Source organism: Notothenia coriiceps, unplaced genomic scaffold, assembly GCF_000735185.1.
Source record: "Notothenia coriiceps isolate Sejong01 unplaced genomic scaffold, NC01 NC01_scaffold00012568, whole genome shotgun sequence".
NCBI lineage: Eukaryota > Metazoa > Chordata > Actinopteri > Perciformes > Nototheniidae > Notothenia > Notothenia coriiceps.
Genome location: NW_011345269.1, coordinates 1,289,375 through 1,306,713, shown reverse-complemented (window position 1 = coordinate 1,306,713; position 17,339 = coordinate 1,289,375). Strand labels below are relative to the sequence as shown.

General features: G+C 39.2%; 1 protein-coding gene across 2 annotated transcripts; it reads left to right on the top strand.

Moving 5' to 3' along the window:
* Nucleotides 1-1,181: 1,181 nt before the first annotated feature.
* Nucleotides 1,182-8,460, top strand: LOC104947412 (osteopontin-like). Of its 2 annotated transcripts, none has more exons than XM_010773411.1 (8): nt 1,182-1,294; nt 4,329-4,387; nt 4,877-4,921; nt 5,007-5,075; nt 5,456-5,518; nt 5,638-5,778; nt 6,110-6,472; nt 7,177-8,460. In XM_010773411.1, exons 2-8 carry the CDS (start codon nt 4,334-4,336, stop codon nt 7,603-7,605), a joined length of 1,164 nt encoding a protein of 387 aa, XP_010771713.1. In that variant the 5' UTR covers nt 1,182-1,294; nt 4,329-4,333; the 3' UTR covers nt 7,606-8,460. The 2 variants fall into 2 exon arrangements, with proteins under 2 accessions (XP_010771713.1, XP_010771712.1); XM_010773410.1 differs by having other exon boundaries at nt 6,110-6,478.
* The last annotated feature ends 8,879 nt before the right edge of the window (nt 8,461-17,339 follow it).

Genomic DNA, 17,339 nt, shown 5'->3' with positions numbered 1-17,339 from the left:
TTTGGGCTGGAAGTGAATAACAAGCAAATCAGTATTTAGTATTTATCTGAATATGCCCTATACACCGCAATGTTTCTTCAAAGTGCAGGTGCCATATGATAACGTAGTAAACCTTGTTGCTAAATACGATTGCAAAGTATTATCTTATTATTATCTATCCACTGCAGGCACGATACACAGCAAGTGTTGGCCTTGTGTGATGAGATGAGGTTTATCCAGCCTTGAAAGGTGAACTGATGTGACTTCTTGACGAAAAACAAACATGTTTTTGTTGTATTCCTATATATTTTTGACACTAAAATATCAATAAATCTCATTCAGTTTTTCTCAAAATGTAACCTTGGTCCCCCTGTTCCTTATTTCTTGTTTAAATACAATGGCCCTAACAAATCTTCTTAAAATAAAGACATAAGAAATACAAAATAAAGGCAGTTACCCCGATATGTTGAAACAAGGTAAAATATGTGGAGAAAGGGACATTTCTGAAGAAAAAAAGAAAGATGTGTAGCCTTCAATTATTAGAAAGTAAAGGTTCTCCAGGGTGATGACACAAAAATATACTTTCATACTTTGAAACGAAACATGGACGTCTGCTACACATACAAAGTCAAATTAGTCTGGTTCCACAGACAACTTCTCAATTATCCAGAGAGACCTCAGTCAGATGATTTCCGTCTGTCTGTGAGGAAGCTGAATCACTATCATACCAGCAGACACTATATGCTGCTGTTTTTTCCCAGAGCCTGTCACTACATGTCCTTAAATTAACTTCATGCACAATGAGAATGAGAATGTGTGTGTCTGTCTGTCTGTGTGTGTGTATGGTATGTGTGAGTGTGTGTCTAAAGGAAAGAGGCAAAACAAAATATTCACATGTCTGTCTGGGTTGTAAATGTCTGCATGTCTTTATCCATGTATTTGCATCGTGTGTGTGTGTGTGTGTGTGTGTGTGTGTGTGTGTGTGTGTGTGTGTGTGTGTGTGTGTGTGTGTGTGTGTGTGTGTGTGTGCCCCCATACCACCACAGCACCAACCACAGGAAGAGTGGGAGAGAGAGGAGAGGTGGACCCAGGAGCGGTTAACCTCATGACATCACAAGCTCACAGCTGATTGGCTGCTGCCTAAAGCTGGATGGTTTATAAGCCAACCAGGAGCCTCGGATTCAGCAGCAGCATCTTTGAGAAGCACAAACATCATCCAGGGAAACCCAGGAGATAAACCAAACACAAACCACGTCTGCGTGTTTCGGCTCCACAGTCTGCTGAACTCCTGTCACTTCCTGCGACTGCAAACAAGGTCAGGATCAACACGGATTTGACTTTCTGAGCACTGTTTAGTAAGAGTTGTTTTGGAGCATTGGTGGCATGTTGAGATGTTAATATTTGTCGAAGCTGCTGGAAATGTGGTTTATTTACATTACCAAATACAATTCAACCCTAAGAAACGTTCAGGGTGAGAGGCCTGAAGTTCTTCTGTACATTTACAGTTATGGGCAAAGGTGTTGTCTACTTAATTTTGGTCTTGGGCTGTTTTTCGTTATTAGGCCAGGTCTCTTATAGTTCCAATGAAGGGAAATCTTAATGCTACTACATTCAGTAATATCTTAGAGAAGCGATATCTTAATTTTAATATTTTTTGTTTATCTTTTGTACAATCCTTCTAATCTCAATCAAACAAGAGTTGTGTTTTGATAAAATATCTACATGTTCAAACTAATTATTATTGTCATTGTTGACAGTGTACCAGGCTCACTAATGCTCTTGAATAATGGTTAATCTCTGCTGGTTTCCAACATCTTTTAGGAAGTGGGGGCTGTTATTTAAACAGATTAATGCCCACCAGTTTTGGAATTACTTTTTAACTATCACATTTGAAACAGTGTGTTTCATTTTCTTTATTAATTACTTATTTCAAGACTTATGAGTAATTAAGAAACATTTGAGAAATACTACACTGAAAAAATTGCAATTGACATTTAATTTACTTTTATTTTGTACTAATACTTTCAAAAAGAGAAAACATCATCTAGTCCCAAAAGTCTATCAAATTTATAAACAAGAGAAACATTTTGGTGTGACAATCTGAACTCAAATGTTATACAAACTGGTTTGAAATGTTAACATCAAACTTGTGCGCCACAAGGAGGGTTTGGTTATCCATCGTCATAAAATGCTCTGCAATTTATTACATTTAATTATGCGTTCTTTAAGAGTTACAGTGGTGCTAGTCCGCCTGGGATTAGCAAGAGGCTGCGTTTGATTGGTTGATTAGTTACACAGTGACACAGAGGCGGGAAGGGGAAGCTGTGGGCAGCAGGGAACTAATTTCTGGTGTCACATGACCTGACTAACCACACTGAATAAACACAGTGGCAACACACACACACACACACACACACACACACACACACACACACACACACACACACACACACACACACACACACACACACACACACTGAGTTACTACCAGCTCAGTGTACAGAGTTTTTAACTGAAAATCTGAAGAGACATTATCCTGTTGGTCCTCTGAGTTCACTTTAAAAAATAAGAGCTTGGTTGGTTAGGGGAATCCTGTCAACCTCACTCTAAAACAATACTCCAGAAAATAGTCCGGCCTATAACTTGCTTTTTTTTCAATTAGTTTTTTGTACAAATTGAACAAAATAAATGTCTTTATTATTGAGTTTCAGAGAGTTTACTTTTGGACAGAGCTAGGCTAACCGCTTTACCCCACTGCTTCCGGTCTTTATGCTAAGCTAGGCTAATTCCCTGCTAGCTTCAGCTTCCTAAAATGCAGATATAAGACTTGAACAGTTCTTCTCAAAATTCTTGGAAAAATTAAAATGAATAAACACATTTCCCAACATGTTTGAGTATTCCACCACAGCTATGTGTCCAACCCCAAACCGTACTGTTACCCTAACCAAATGTTGACCTTGATACTAGAACTAACACAGAACAGCGGGGTCCAGAAATAATGTCCATACTTTCGAGTACTGAAACTTAAATGATGCCACTCAAAGATAGACGTATACAGAAATACACACATGCATACATATGGGCGTATTTCATGTTTCTGCTGTGCTGTGGCTTTCCAGTTATAACCCGGTGAATTACATAGTATACAGTATGAAGAGTCCATCATTACAGATAGACGCAGACACTCAGACTGCTCCTCCCACGGCATCCGCTAAAAGAAGAGCTTGTTACAGTAAGAGAGTTGAACAGAGACAAATAGAAGGGTTTATAAACCTGCTGTTGACAATACCTGCTCTATGTTCATGACATGTTACTGTTAAAAGTCTGTGTTGGCAAGAATTACCATTGCTGTGACTTTGCAAAAAATCCCAATACCATCAATAAACTCATCCCAATAACCCTAACCCTATATGAGTTTTGTTTATGTACCTCAAACTTCATCTTAATCAAATGTTTTTTTAAATAGTACCCAAAAAGTGAAGTATTCCCTCTTATTGTCTTAAAGCTATTAGCACATTGCCTTATTTTGGGATATTTATCTTTGCTGACTCTTATTTATTTCTGAAAACAAGGGACTGAGCTGGTGGAGTTTTAGATGACTTCAAAGTAAATATATTTCCTTGAACCTAAAAAGAAGTAGCCAAATAAATGTTCTTGCAGTGTAGATTGATGTCTTTTATTTCACGACATCTGTTTACAGTCAGCAGCTCATTGTAATGAGAAGCATAAAGTGTAATACCTCCTCACAAAGTGCTTTGCAGAGTGACTGAGGGGACTGTTACTAGACTCAGATGGTAAAAACCTTGAACTGTTTCCAGTTTTCTTCCTTCAATCTTTTCAGCCAAAAACCCACAAAAAATAATACCCGTTATTTTCTCACGTCTTCTCGACCAGAATCGTCCAGAAGCATCCTGTCCGATAGTCGAATAAACCACGCACCAAAATGATGTGATTTTCTCGCTCTGATGACAGACAAAATGTTTAACTATCTCAAACTGAGTTGTCAGGGTCACATAAATGCACGTTTAGGTGTATAATTAAGGACTTAATGACTTCCTGAGAACTACCAAGGCCTCCGGAAGTGCCACTGCTAGTTAACAGAAGTGTGCCGGTGCTGCCTACATTTTTTAGAAGGAATCTGGGCGAGATAATTGACGGAGGAAACTAGAAGCTCCTTTTTAGGTTTGACATGTCATTGTGTTTCCTGTGAAGTTATGGCCTCCGGGCGAGTATTCGATATAGAACAAGCTCTGTGCCTCGTGATTATGTTTCATTGTTTTATTGTGTTGTACAGCAATGTTTTATTGTGTGACCTCAACCTGCATGTTTTTGGTTTTCCCCCCATCCAGACACAATGAAAGTTGCCGTTGTTTTCGTGCTGCTCTTCGCCACAGTCCTCTGCCGGCCGGTAAGTCATTCTGTCGTTCGAGGCAAAACTGCAATGTAACTTTTGTGGAAATGACAGGAACCATTTTGTACATAATTCCTAAGATGCATGAGATAAAAACGTTTCTGGTTATCCGTTTTCTAAGTCTGAACAAAAATAAATTCTGGATCTACATTTATGATTTAACAACAAGTAAGAACATAGTTTTGGATTCTGTAGCAGGTGACATTTATGTTGTTGTTGTAGCCCAAACAAGTATTACCAATGGTGTTTTCCCGCCCATTTCCACCAATTTATCATCGTTTTAAATCATAAGCAAAGGAAGAAAACTGTTTTGATAAGCTTTCAATCAGATATAGGTGCCCAGATTGTTTTTTTTCTAACTTCCCTCTAAAGGCTACCGTAGATTTAGTCTTAAAATGCATTAGATTACATCAGTTTTCTTTATTTACTTTACTTTCTGACTAATGTTCGATTCAATATGTAAATATATATTTGTTTGCTTTTCAGGCAAGAAAGGTTTCTGTCAGCAGTTCAGAGAGCTCTGAAGAAATGGTGAGTATCTGGAGAGAAAGAGTTAGAAATTGAAAAACATAGAAATAGCTCGACATGAACTCGTGTTGGTTGATCTTGTCCACAGGGGAGAAGACCAGCAGCTCCAGCCCTCACGAAACAAGCGCTTCCTGAGCTTCGTGCAGCACCTGTACAGGTAAAATATTTTTGATTTATTCAGACCTCCATATCTATTGTTATGTTTTGTCGATGATTTGATCATGTTTATCTGCGATTGGAAGCCGTTTTTTAAAGAAGAAATGGGTTTCAAGCTGGAGGTGTGGAGCTTGAAAAATGTAGGCTTTTGAGTTGCATTGTGGGATATGTTGCATCCACTATTTTTGGGGCTTGACCCAAGGGAAGTCAACCCTAACTTTGTCAACCTTTATCATGTGTTTCCCTTTACTTTATTGAAGTGCAATACAAAATCACTAGAGTATCCATTTACGCTTTGCAAGAAATAGTCAGAATGGCTCAAATCTTTTAAAACATGTGACATGAGGATTATTCAAATGTATTGTCTTTCTCTTGTTGCAGAACGTTGAAGCAGCACCTTCTACAAACTCAGACGAGACCACAGAGAGCTCAGATGAAGACGAGGTGAGAGACGTCAAATCAGTATTTGAAATCTTTTAACAACATTTGATTATTCTTTTGTTTGTAGACCGCAGATATACTTTAGGAAAGTTGAACACTTTGTGATTGAATGATTCTTGCAGCAGGTGGCAGCAGAGGCTCTAGTAGAAGTCAAATCAGAGAGCGCTGACACAACTTCATCCCCAGAAACAGCCTCTGTCAGCAGCCAGGACAGTGAAGACAGTGATGATGATGTCGATGATGACGATGAAACAGAGGAGACTGTAAGTAAATAACACCTCTGGTTGGATAATGGACATTTCTAGATGTTTGGGAAACAGATGAAACCACTTTTTTTTTAAATAGACAATGTAAAATAAGTCAAAATGTATTGCTGTCAATATACAGACATAACATATACAATCACTTTTTGAGAGTGAGTGGTCCTGCAATTAAAAGCCTATTCATCTGTTCCTCAAAATAATGATTGCTTATCAAAGTAGATTGTGACATCCATAGAAAAGGTACAGGGTGGGAAATTCAAACCTGGCCATCTGCACCAAACACCAAAGCATATTTGAACCCTCCAACTCTCACCTCCCTCTGTTTGACCAGGTAACCGATGAAGATGAATCTAGCGACAGCGCAGAGTCGGGCGAATCCTCGTCCCCCGCTCCTTCCACACAAACCATTGTGTTAGCCACAGATGAACCCTTGGCTGAGACCACTGCTGAGCCCATCATTCCCACCATCGTCACCGACATCCCCGCCACAGATTCAGGCCGTGGCGACAGCTTGGGACGCTACCCCAGCGACTACAAGTCCAGCGACTACAAGTCCATCGACTACGTGGAGGAGAAATCCTACCACAAGGTTCCCGGCCCCTACAAGTCCTACGAGTTCATGGGCACCGGAAAGAAGATGGACTACGACATGACAGAGGGCAACGAGGTGGACAAGTCACTGAAGGTGTACAAGGTACAGGTTAGTTATGGTTTCTTGACAGTGTTAGTCTGTCCGGAAAAAAAAGACAAGCTGTAATACAATGTGCTGCTAGATGAAAGTACCACACAGGTGCTACCTTCTAACACCTACTAAGTTGCCGTTAACCTAACCGCTCTCATTCCCACTCATTAAAAACCTACGTTTGGTCAACCGCCTGGTATCACTCAAGTTTAAAAAACGAAATACTTTCTAAGAATTAGTCAAAGATCATGGTTAAAATAAGGAAGTTATGTTTGTGATCTAAGTAAAGTATGTCACTTAACTTACTACATAACTTTAACCTAGCCAACGTTGACTTTGGGTCTCACCCGGTACTCAAGGAGGGTGAAAGTCCTGTGTTTGTTTGACGCATCCATCGATCCAACAATTTCTTCATTGACATTGAAATAACCTGACTCGAATAAGTGGTTCTGAGTGTCTAATGTTGCCATGAATGGGTTTACATTGTTTAAATTGCAAGCCCAATATATCCAATGCAGACGTTAAACAGGGCCTTGAAAAAACGTTGGTATTGACACCATGCAAAAGACACCAGGCTGACTACGCATATGTACGCTTTTACAATAAGCAGAATCAAAGCTATTCCTAATGTTTTAACACAAAACCCTACAAACAACTTGAATAGAAGAAAGACAAATCAAACTAATCCTCCATTTCTTCCTCTGCCTCCCCTCCAGGCTATTCATGTCCAATCTGAGCTCCTGGAGGAGGACACCAGCACCCCTGAGGTGGAGAGCCAGGGCCTCGGCGCCTCCTCCGGCACCTCTCAGGACCAGGTCGTCAGCCCCCGCCAGGCCTCCTTCCCAGAAGAGGAGGAGAGCGCCAGCGCTAGCGACGCCTCCACCAGCGAGAGCTCTAGCGCTCCTGAGGAAGAGGAGGAGGAGGAGGAAAGCGCCAGCACAGCCAGCGACAGCGCCAGCGCCAGCCAGGAGTCGGAGGACGAGGAGAGCCAGAGCAGCGAGGAGGCCACTGCCACACCTGGAGCCGCTGACAGCGACTCAGATGAGAGCACTGAGAGTGACGAGGAGGGGGCGGGACCTGTCATCACCACTGACATGCCAGTGGTCATCACCACTGACATGCCAGCGGTCATCACTGCCAAATAAGCATCTCACATCCAATGGAAATGGAAAGGAGGTGTCAGATAGAATAAAGAGCACACGCTGCATTGAGGTGCAAAACGCCCTCCACTTTCCACTGTAGGGCCAAACAGGGACCGCCAAGGCTTGATTATTTTGTTGATTTTAATATGTTCCGACATTATTTCTGTGATTATTTGTGCATCTTTAGGAAAGCTGAATTGCTGCTCCTTCTGGATTGTATTTAAATAAACCAATTACCCCTGCATCCTGTGGTCTGGTTGCCCTGGTAAATCCCATGTTTGACCTTACAGGCAACAAGTGGTAGGATGTTGAAATCGCGACTGCAACAGAAGGTTGACTGACCTCATGACCTTTGCCCACTCCCTTCTAACCTCCGTAGCTGGAAAGACCAAAGAAATTTGAGTCCTGATATCTACACCAGCACTACACGTCATTTAACCATTTACTTATTACTGCAATATGCAAACCTACATTGTGTTGTGCTTATAAGAATACAAATGCACCGTTTATTTAAATAAATGTAATCATTTTAAGTGTAAAGAAAAACTTGACATTAAGCCACACATTTGCTGCCTGTGTGGCTTAGCTTCTTTGCTAGCTAGTAACAAATCTGCTTGTGTAGATAAAAGGATTCAAACAGAGAAACTATTATAGTGTTCAGTCGGTTATAGATACACACACACACACACACACACACACTCACACTCACACTCACACTCACACTCACACACATGCATACAACACAATCCCGTTCATTTGCACAGTCACCTACCTACAGTACATGTTGTTTGTCCCATGTTGTTTACTGTGTTGTATCATATTGTACCATTTATAATATTTGAATAAAGTTCTTTTTTCATAAAAAGAGATAATGGTCGTTTACATTTGTTTAAAATATAAAGACAGGAGGGGTGGTGAGATGATCAGCTGAGATGATACATTCAAGGATAATTGATTGCAGTTGTAGTCCATTTATGACTACATTAAAAACAGAAATGCATTCGTGTGCATTTTTGGATCATTGCATAGGAGGGGAGGGATACACTGCAAAACAGCAGCAACAGAAACACTGCTTACTTGTATTGGAAGGTACTTTGCCAGGCATCTCAACATAAAAAATGTACATCAGGTACACATGGGTTAGGGTTAGGGTTGTCCATCAACTTCAATGTTTGAGCATCAACCGTCATTGCAGATACCGGCCGCCACATCTGCATTATCATAGATGATGCAATAATATAGTGATATTAAGCTATTCACTTTGGCTCTTTTCTTGCTGTAACAAATGCAACTTTCCCCTGTGTGGGAAGAATATTGTGATTCTGATTCTGATTCAGAATAGGCATTGCATAAGAAAGTCATAAAACAATAAAACACAAAATGGATCAGAGCGTATAAAAGTGGATTACAGTAGCTTTCAGTCGAGTGTATGGCACCGGACTGACCCAGGCAGTATTTTGCAGGTGCAGATAGACATTTTAAAAATGATGCCTCTTCAACACAGTGGTATGTTTGGATCATAAGCCACATGATGCTTATCTTAGCATAACAACTGGAATCAGGGAAAACAGCCTGGCTCCATTCAAAAATAATGCCATTGTTTGTTTAAAGGGGACCTATCATGCAAAATGCTCTTTTTGATGTATTTTATATATAAATATGTGTCCCCGGCGTGTCAGGGAACTCACAAAGTGTCAGAAAATAAAACCCTCTCTCTTTTCCTCCGTGATTCCAAATCTCTGGAAACGGGGCTACAATGAGCTGATCCACATTTGCCATCCGATATGACGTTATTTACGTCATATTGGATGGCACCCACGTGGTGGACCCACGGCCCTACCGGAAACTTTTGTCGTGGAGATGCTTGCAAGCGAAGTGAGCCTCCGCGGCATGCTCCCAAAACTCCGGCAGCTTAACGAAAACATCTCGTTCAGCCATGTTCAAAAAAAATTCCGGAAACTATCTCGAAAAATGCAGGGTCACCAGTGTAGTGCCGGTAAGAAGGAGTCGGAGGCAGAGTATTTAAGATGGATTTCGACTCTTTATTTTCCATCAAGCAATAGTGATATCAGACATGTACTCAGTGATGAGAGTCAAGTTAGAGTGCGTTGCTAGCTCTAGCTTGGCAACCTATATCTCCGGTGTTACACTAAACAAGGTCCGTGTAGGAACTGTGACCCAAAAGTGAATTATGGTTAACTAGAGTCACCACACAATCCTAAAAAAAGAAAAGAAATGTGTTTTACAAAAAATAAATAAAAATAAATACATGTTGAAATAGGTATAGAAACCAAGTCGAATGTGTCAAATGTATTGAACTGATGATCACAGTTTGAACAGTTGACAGCTAAAACATAACTTGGTTTTTAAATTAAAGGGGGATCATACACGAACAACATAACGGGTTAGGGTAACGTAATACAACAGAGATCAACAACCTGTAACAGGACCTATGCACAGAATGCAGCTATTCAATACTCAGTCTTGTTTAAGAATATGTGCATGTCTACATGCTCAGGGGAGAGGCGGGTGCGGAGGCGGTTCACAATCAGGCCAGCTGTAGAGAAGACCCTCTCAGCTGGAATTTGGGCATAAGATGAGGTTTTAGTCTGCGTGATCTGCGTGTGGGGAGGGGCATCAGCCATAGCATTAGCTAGAACTAGCTAGATCTGATGGATTTGGACATAAACGCGAGTGAAGTATAACCGGACGCGAGAGAGAGAGATCAGCACCTGCAGCTCTGCCCGTTGTGAGGGACCAGTGACCGGAGCAAAATACACCTTTAGACCTAACACATTTAGCTATGGCACTGTCGTATACATTGAATTATTCCATTTGATAATAGGTAATCTAATCAATTTAGGCACCCCTCTCAAAAAAAGAAATATTCATAACTCATATTCGAATACCTGAATAATTTAGAATATTCGATTAATCGTTCCCATCCCTATTAATAACATGACCCAGTGGTCTAGTTAATACAACATAATAATATCAAACATAATATTACTATCAACTTTATTGTGAAATTAAAACCGAACGGTAAAGAAAAATACAGTTTCTGGTGTCCGTGTTAAGCCAAATCTCATTAGATAAATAAAGACCAACGCTAGATGTGTAATATTTAATGCAGCCGAACCATTTATTACAATGCATTTATAATAAGCAGCCCCGTGCGTGGTCGGGCGCATTGTAGGAAAGCAAGACAATGAATGGCAAATATATGTAGAAAATAAACGTAGAGTTACGTCCAAAACAAACGTAAAGTGGGAGAAAATACATTTCTAATGCTCCGTAATCACACCAATAGAGTGCCGAAGTGACGCGTCCTAAAACCCGGAAGTAAACTCCTTCCGGTTCCTTGAACAAAAAAGCAATGCAATTTCTCCATAGGATTTTGGAAAATAGCTCGAAATAAGGTCTGTGGTTGAGACACATTTAAGAGACGGACCACGTTAAGTGTCCAGGAAGTTCTGTTCGGTTTCTCCTCGCATTAAATTAGGGTCTTTATGTTGAAAGTTCCTGTTTCCTTTCCTACATTTTCCTACACTGACTCCCTGTATGGACCATTTGGTAAAGAGCTCAGAAAGTGTGACCTCTGCTGGTGAGGATTTGTAAGAATAGTTTGAAACTTCCTTCATATCAAACTGTGAAACATCCACTTCTTTATTCACCAAGCTTTGTTTACCGGGGCATTGTCAGGCTATATAAGAGTTGAACAGGTCCATTTATCAGCTAGAAACCTTTTTGGAAATCAATATAGACGGTAATAAATGACTTTCTCCATTAGGTGGAGCCGATTCACTGAAATATAAGCATGTTCTGGTCTAAAGATATTGAGTTGTATTTGTTATTAATAATAGAGCCAGATTTTTAGCAGTGATCAGAGCTTCTTTTGTTTTTTCTTGAGCATTTTGAAAAATATTTTAAGACTTAAAGGCCAATCTCTCTAATAGATACAATTAGCTACTAAGTAAAGAAGAAGTTTTGTTGTGACTTTAAAGGATCAGATTAACCACATTTCATGAACACATTTTTCCACTGTGCAGAGGGTTTTGGTTGTATGTGACTTTGGGATATTTGTCTCTCCACTAAATTTCATAGCAACTTTTTGTTGGTAATACATATGTTTTCGGGGTATATGTGTTGCTGGATTTTGTCCTATGCTCTGAGCAGCACAAATCAAATTCCAGAAATCCCTAATAGGTGGACACATACAATGAAAATAATGAGTTGCATGGATATATTCCTCTTGAGGAAAGTAACATGACCTGGTAAATCTTAAATATACCGTACATCTGTCAGACACGTGCATAAATGAATGAATTCTTCATATTTATACCTTACAGTATAAACTTCTATCTTTCTGACTCTAAATTTGAACATGACAGAAACTATTTGAGAATTATTTTTTTTTATACCTTGAACGTCTTTTTTATTCTGCTTCTCTTTGTTATAATTATAATTATTTTTGTTTGTTTTGTTTCAAACATGTTCAATAAATTGACTAATACAAAATAAATGGGTTACTTTATACGGGAAGAAGTTCACCGTCGCAAGCTGAATTAATAAAGTATGTTTAAAATGTGAAAAATTCATTGTAATTTAGACTTTTAATTTTCCTTCAAAAGAAAAAACAGAACAGTTAAAACAAATGAATTATACACATTAGATTCAGTTCAACAAAATAAAAAACCAACAAAAAACATTAAGGTATTGTATCCAGCCCTCTAAGCTTCATATAGTTGGGGAAATATGAATTCACAACCCATAATTATCCAACCCACTTTGGCAATAACTCAGTTTGTGTTGTTTGCTCTCTTCTGATGCCTTTACATGCTGAACAACAGTACACACCCTACTGTGGGTTTCATACTCTGGATTTTTCTGTAAAATGTTGTATAAAACGTATTGTAACAAGCTTGTTTAACAGGTGCTACACAATATACTTACAAAATACTTAGATATATACGTCATACAGATTTTGAAGAAAAACAGAAATAACTATTTTGTCACACTGAAAGAAATCAACCAAAAAATCCTGCTGGTACTTTTTTGATTGGGTAATACCTAAGGGTAAACATGATTGAGCAACATTTGTATTCATGTACTATAACCATATTTATTTGACCTGGTCTCTATCTCTTGATACATTGGAGAAGCCAGAAAGAGTTCATACGATTTTCAATTCAAATCCAACTTTATTTATATAGCACATTTAAAAACAACAGATTGAACTCACAATTGAATGTTGTTAACTCTTTTCCAATCAAAGAAGCTAGCAGCAATAGCTTTTAAAAGTCACAGAATCTGGTGAGAAAGTGGGAAAGTTGGCATAACTGTCATTCTTCTTAGACCTCCCTCCAAAATCAGTAACTCAACATATTCGTTATGAACATCATGACAAATAAAAAACAAACATGGCTGGTTAGCTTCAGTGCGCCCAAGTTGACGGGCATGTTGACTGTCCAACCATTTCATTCAGGCTGAATACACTTAAAGGTGGGGTGGGTAATTTTGGAGAAACCGGCTCGAGTGCGCTAGAATTTGAAAATACACAGCCGGAAAAAATCTGCCACTTCCTTACAGAGCCCCTCCTCCAACACACACGAACGCGCACATGACCAATGAGGGCACGAGATAAGTTTGTGCACAGATGGAAGGCTGACAGGCAGGTAGGCCATCCAGTTATTTTAGCCGGGCCGGCTCAGATGATTGGTCGTGCTTTTTACAGTACTACGGCTTCCACAGACGAAATTTTTTGTATGAATTTTTTGTCAAAGCACTTCAGATATTCATTGCTATCGGGATGTTAAGAGCATTGCATGGAATATATCAAAAAGTGTATCTCGTGCCGGTTTCTCAAACTTACCTACCCCACCTTTAACAGCCACCGATATAAATGTGTCTTTGTCATAGCTCCAAATGTATATAGTGTTGTAGAGAGAATTTTTAACTAAACGTTTTTTTTAAAGAAGTTTACCCACCCCAGCTTTACACACTGCAAGTCTATATGGATGCTATCTTGCTTTTTTTAATCAAGCATCTAGTGGTCATTAAAGGACATGCATCTTAATACTTGATACTGTTAGGTAGTAAGTTTAGAGAAACTTCACATTTATGGCTTTATTGATCTTTACATATGTTGACTTTCATACTTTGTGAATTGATAAAGGCAAATGGGGTTTAATGTCTCAAAAATATCCATCTTGTACTTTTTGACAGTTCCTAAGGCGAAAAGCAGTAACTGCAGGTATTTTTTTATCTGAAAGCGCCACATATGATTTTCCTCGGGAATTTTGCCCAGCTAATAAAACTGCTAATGTACAGTAAGGGCTTTATTCAGCAGGCCATAGGCGTAAGAGACATTTATAGAATGGAAATCTTTGTGATACTTAACCTGTCATAACAACACAAGAGACATGTGAGAAAGATTACATTTGACTGGGATAGGAATGCCGTTGGTTAGTTGTCTCCTCTTGTTTCTGTGATGGGAACTGCCGTTGGAATCGTCAAGGTAAAACACTGAGTACATCCAGATGACGTGATATCATCAGATGGGGTCGGTGTTGCTGGCGGGACTGTTTTCCCTGAATCAGTCGGCCCATCTGTGATCCCTGTGTCTGGCTCAGGGGTCGGCGTAATCCTTTTTACATTAGTGATGGTTGTCATGGCAGTGGGGGTCACGCCCTTAGTTGTCTGATCGGTGAATAGACGTTCCTCAGAGGACTCCTCTGAAGACTGAATCTCTGAAGACTGACTCTCTGAAGATTCACTAGATTCAGACTCCAGTGACTCACTCGACTCTGAAGATGAGTCACTGTAGCTCGAAGATTCTGCAGACCACGAAGACCCCATGCGATTCATCCTCAGCCATCCTTGCATCTGGTCATTTTCAGCGATGTCAGCATCCTGATGCCGACGCCAACCAATCTAGGGGAGGGAATAGAAAATGAGAGATATGTTGTTACTGCTACTGTTGGTGTTAAAGCGTACAATTTCCTATTTGACGTGCAATTACGTATCTGCCACTATGTTTTTTTGCACTACTAAATACTGTTAATATTTACATTAATTAAGTGACCGTCTATGTTTCCTGTAGATATTGAATTGCTCTTTTTACTGCACTTTTAGTGTACAGTTTTATTATTATGCTGCTGTGTTTATTGTATTTTTGTAACTCTGGCCCGACAATTTCCTTCGGGATAAATAAAGTCTTATCTTGACATCTAAACCCATGTATCCAGCTCAGTCTGTAGGGACTTGGGAACTGAAGGATTGCTGGTTCACGTCACGACTGGACAAAAAAATACGGAAAGGTGCCAGTTCACCAAAGAAATACACTTCCTGGGTACTGCCGAGGTGTCGTTGAGCAAGGAATCGAACCCCCAACAGAGAACCTGGCACTCTCTCTCTCTGGCACCTCTCCATAAAAAGTGCATGATGTGTATACATATTTGTATAGGTCCTATGTATTTGTAATGTGTGTGTACACAACAACAGAGTGGTTACATGCATTTCCCCTTGTTATTATCTTATATATTCCCATTGTTAAATTATTCTACATGATTTTTGTTGAGTTACAATGTATAGGGTGTCCGTTATGCCATGCATAGCAAGTTGTGAAATATAGTTAGTTTAAAAACACAACGCCACCTTTTCCTCACCAATGTCATACTGAAGGTTTATGAGCAATCATCGCAGAACTATATTCATTTATCAGCGTCGTCATAAGGTTTGTGTCCTGTGTGAAACCAAATGCTCTGGGCTTATATTAGGTTACGTATGCAATTAAAGACAAGTATCCACAAGTCAGAGAGTCACATAGGGAGTGCTCACATTACTGGTTATTGTTACACAATTAAAACTCACAATCCTCTTGTTAATTTCCTAAATGTCTATAAGAATTGACGTGATATTGCAAACATAATTTCTCTTTTTAGGCCGATAAAACACTTATTATTTTTGACCAACTAATTGTCAAACACAGAGGATATTAAGTATAAACTGATTAATTAAAAGGTAATTTAAGTTCTGCTTTCCAATCAGCTGATCTACTTATTTGTAAATTAATGTGGGTAACAATTAACCAAATGTAAAACCTAAAGTATATTGTGTCCTCAGAAAAGTTACATAGTTACAGCACATGCATGAATGTGTTGGGTGCAACAAACCCAAAATGTAACTCATAATGTAGCAATTTTAGAGGCTTAACTGTAAAAACGACTAAATGTAAAAGTCTTGTGTTCATTGTGTAATACAAGTATTTCATCGACAAACAAAAACATTTGATCCGCAGAGGGAATATTTAAAAGGGAAATGCCTTAATTCGTTCACCATAGAATAATTACATTAGTAGAATACCTCAAATAGAATCGGTACGTCTTCATAATAAAGCAATAATCAGTTTTACTGTAGCACAGGGTTGAAAACCTCAGTTGTGAAAGTGATTGAAACAAAATACAACAGGCACAGTTGTTGAGAAGGAAAGATCAGTGAGGGAGAAGGAAGAAGGAAGTTTTATATGTTGCTTTGTGGTTAGCTTACTGGCTTAGCGGATGCTGTTGTAGACAGGAGAGTGATGACTAAGGCGGTTGTCAGAAGCTCCATCTCTGATTGGTTCTTGTCTGCATGGGAGGGAAGCCACAAAGAACAACACATTCACATATCCAGCCAACGCGCTACCAGCGACTGGGTGTAGAAATATGATGTACAGTGGAGAATTACTATCCTTAAAAAGGTGAATATAATACAAATGAAAACATGTTTTCTAACGACATACATATTCACATACCTATTATAACACTGAAAACCTTTTTAAAGATTTAAAACAGTTAATCACATTCAAATAAAACATTTAAAGCAAACTTACAAGTCTTCTGTAGAACCAGATCTGCTCCTTTTCTTTCCTACTTCTCTTAAATCCTGAATATAATCAATGGGATTCTCTGCAGCTGTAATCGCTCTTGGTTTCAGTTCAGACGGATGTCTCCATGCAGGAGTGGCTGCTGCTTATATATTCTGCCTGGACGTCCCAGATGATGTGACTGGCATCGGACCCTGTGGGGAGGATTGGGCAAGACTGGGTCAGAGGGGAGGGAGAGGAGGGGAAATTTACCGCGGTAATATATCACCCAAAGGCATGCATGAATCATTGGAAAACATGTTTGTTTTGAGTCCAGAGTCAGGCATTTTCTTTGGCAAATTTGCGGATATTTGACGTCAACATGTTCTTGGAACTTTAAATATAGGACTCCAAAGGGTGGACAAAATACCAGGAACAAGTGAAGTGCAATCTTCCTGGAAGATATACAAATATACATACAACATACACTGAAAAAACTGAAACGTTGACTTTAATTAAATGTATTATGTGAATAAGTTTCACAAAACTGTATTCGGTTAGTTGAAAGCAATAATATTGAGTTGATCCTATTTAAACTAAATGTTATTTCTTTCAACTAACCTAATACAGTTTTGTGAAACTTGTTGACATAATACATTTTATTAAAGTCAAAGTTTCAGTTTTTATATGTATATATTTACCTCAGAATGTCATAGGGGTCCTTATAGTTTGTTTCCTGTAATAGCCTATGTCCGTCACAACCATCTGTATTAACGGTAACTTAAAGGTGGGGTAGGTAAGTTTGAGAAACCGGCTCGAGATACACTTGTTGTTATATTCCATGGAATGCTCTTAACATCCCGATAGCAATTAACATCCCGATAGCAATGAA